A 2,177-nucleotide genomic window follows, 5' to 3' on the forward strand; every position below is an offset into this window, starting at 1 on the left:
TGCATACGTACAATAATATAACATAATTAATAATTACCTATTTAATTAATTAATTACTTTCATTTAATTACTTGAATAATATATATCACATATATATTATTAATTGACGTCTAGGTGTATATGTGTGTGATCCCGAAGACTCAAATGAATTTAGCCATATAGTTATGTGTTGTACCTTGCGCATTAATCCTACACGACCAACTTGACATCAAATTCATATTGACACCTATAGGTAAACCAAGATATAAAAAGGGCTAAGAACCACGACTACAACCTAAACGTGTAGCAATCGAATCGATCTCCATATTGGAAACACCAATTCCATACACATTAGATTTAGAGATATTTATTTTTAGACCCGATGTAATATAAAATAAATTGAGCATGCGCAGGATATTAAGGAAATTGATTCCTCATCCCTTTTCGATAATAATAAAGCATCATCCCCATATAAAAAAAAAGATGTGTTACCTTTACTCAGATTTGCATTTGATGCCGCCTTTAGATCAATATGAAGACCCTCCATTAACAAAATAAATAAAAATAGGCTAAGAGTATCAGCTTGTGTCAGCCTACTTGTAAGACCGAATTCTTTTGTAGGATTGCCATTATCAAAACCGAAGTATAGGCTGATTTAAACACATATGAATCCAACATCTCGATGTTTCACCAAAACCAAATTTAGATAACATCAAGTCAAGATAATCACAATTTATCATAAGCCTTCTCAAAATAAACTTTCAAGAACATAAGCTTTTGATTTCTCACTTTATACCAATTCATAATCTCACTTAAAACCAAAGGGCCATCAAGAATTTGTCGTCCCGCTATAAATGTCGACTGCTCCACACTTTCTATTTTATCGACAACTTTAGCTAGGCGATTGGCAATCAACTTCCCAACAATTTTATAAAATACACCAACTAATGATATTGGACGAAATGAGGATAAGATTATCAACATTAGGAACCAAAGTAATAAAAAGTCAACATAGATCCATTTGGCATTTAAAAAATTGAAATAGCATCTATTATCAACTTAATTAGATCATCCTTTAACACATACTAATAGTTTTTAATGAAAAAAAAAAAAGTAAAACCGTCGGAAGCTTTTTCACTACCACAAGACAAACGACCTCCTTTATTTCTTGTTCTGTAACCTCACGTTCCAACCACAATCTATCATCTTCACCTAGGCGTTTATTTGGAAGTAAACTATTCAAAACAGACTCCATGGGAAGACTTTCAAATTTCACCTTATAGAATTCATAGAAGGCATTCTTATAATCATTCGAATTTGTGATCCATTCACCATCAACCATCAACCATTGCCTCTTAACATTTTTTTACTTCCTTTTTGATTGATCAAGCCATAAAAGAATTTCGTATTTTCATCACCTTCTAAATTCCACTTTACTCTAGCTTTTTGAAATACATCCATTTCCTCGACCTTTTTAAATAAATTGAGTTGATGAAAAAGATTCAACCTTTCTTCCTTTTGGGCTTCTGTAGCTAAATCTTGTTCCAAAAGAGACTCCAAGGCATTTAAATGAGACAAAATATGAATAATTGGATTTTTTTTTTCCTCCTTAACCCAAGATTTAATCCTCCCTTTTACCAATTTAAATCTATCTTGGAAAGTAACATCCATAAACTCATGCGAACAAAATACAGAATTGACAACACTTGATAGCCCTTCGTATTGTAACCATGAGTGAAAAAATTTAAATGGAGTTGGTCCAAAATCCATAAGTTTTCCATGAAAACGAATAGGTGTATGATCCGAACACCCTCTTTTCAAAGCCGTTAATGTTAAGTCTGAGTACGTATCAAGAACGTTATGAGAAACTAAAGCTCTATCAGTGCAACTTAGCTTAGTCCCACGTTTATTAATCCTTGTAAATTTAGCACCACCCAATGGCATATCAAATAACTCAACTTCCATGATAGGAGTAATAGTATTAAACTGATCAGCATCATGGCAGTTAAAAATATACCCAAGACGTTCGTTTTCATTTCTAACCTCATTCAAATGACCAACGAGGATATAATATCCATTATAAATTTAGCAAGAACGTTATGAGAAACTAAAGCTCTATCATTGCAACTTAGCTTAGTCCCACGTTTATTAATCCATGTAAATTTAGCACCACCCAATGGCATATCATATAACTCAAC

At 32.5% G+C, this 2,177-nt stretch overlaps 1 protein-coding gene across 1 annotated transcript; it reads right to left on the bottom strand.

Moving 5' to 3' along the window:
• Positions 1 to 1,320: 1,320 nt before the first annotated feature.
• On the bottom strand, positions 1,321 to 1,944 carry LOC139868486 (uncharacterized). Its single transcript, XM_071856821.1, has one exon. The coding sequence runs from the start codon at positions 1,942 to 1,944 to the stop codon at positions 1,321 to 1,323; it is 624 nt and encodes a 207-aa protein (XP_071712922.1).
• Between the last annotated feature and the right edge of the window lie 233 nt (positions 1,945 to 2,177).

This window comes from Rutidosis leptorrhynchoides, chromosome 9 (assembly GCF_046630445.1).
Source record: "Rutidosis leptorrhynchoides isolate AG116_Rl617_1_P2 chromosome 9, CSIRO_AGI_Rlap_v1, whole genome shotgun sequence".
NCBI classification, from domain to species: Eukaryota; Viridiplantae; Streptophyta; class Magnoliopsida; order Asterales; family Asteraceae; genus Rutidosis; species Rutidosis leptorrhynchoides.

Coding starts and splice junctions, on each gene's coding strand:
- LOC139868486 (XM_071856821.1), bottom strand. CDS start 1,944: ATGGAAGTTGAGTTATTTGATATGCCATTGGGTGGTGCTAAATTTACA.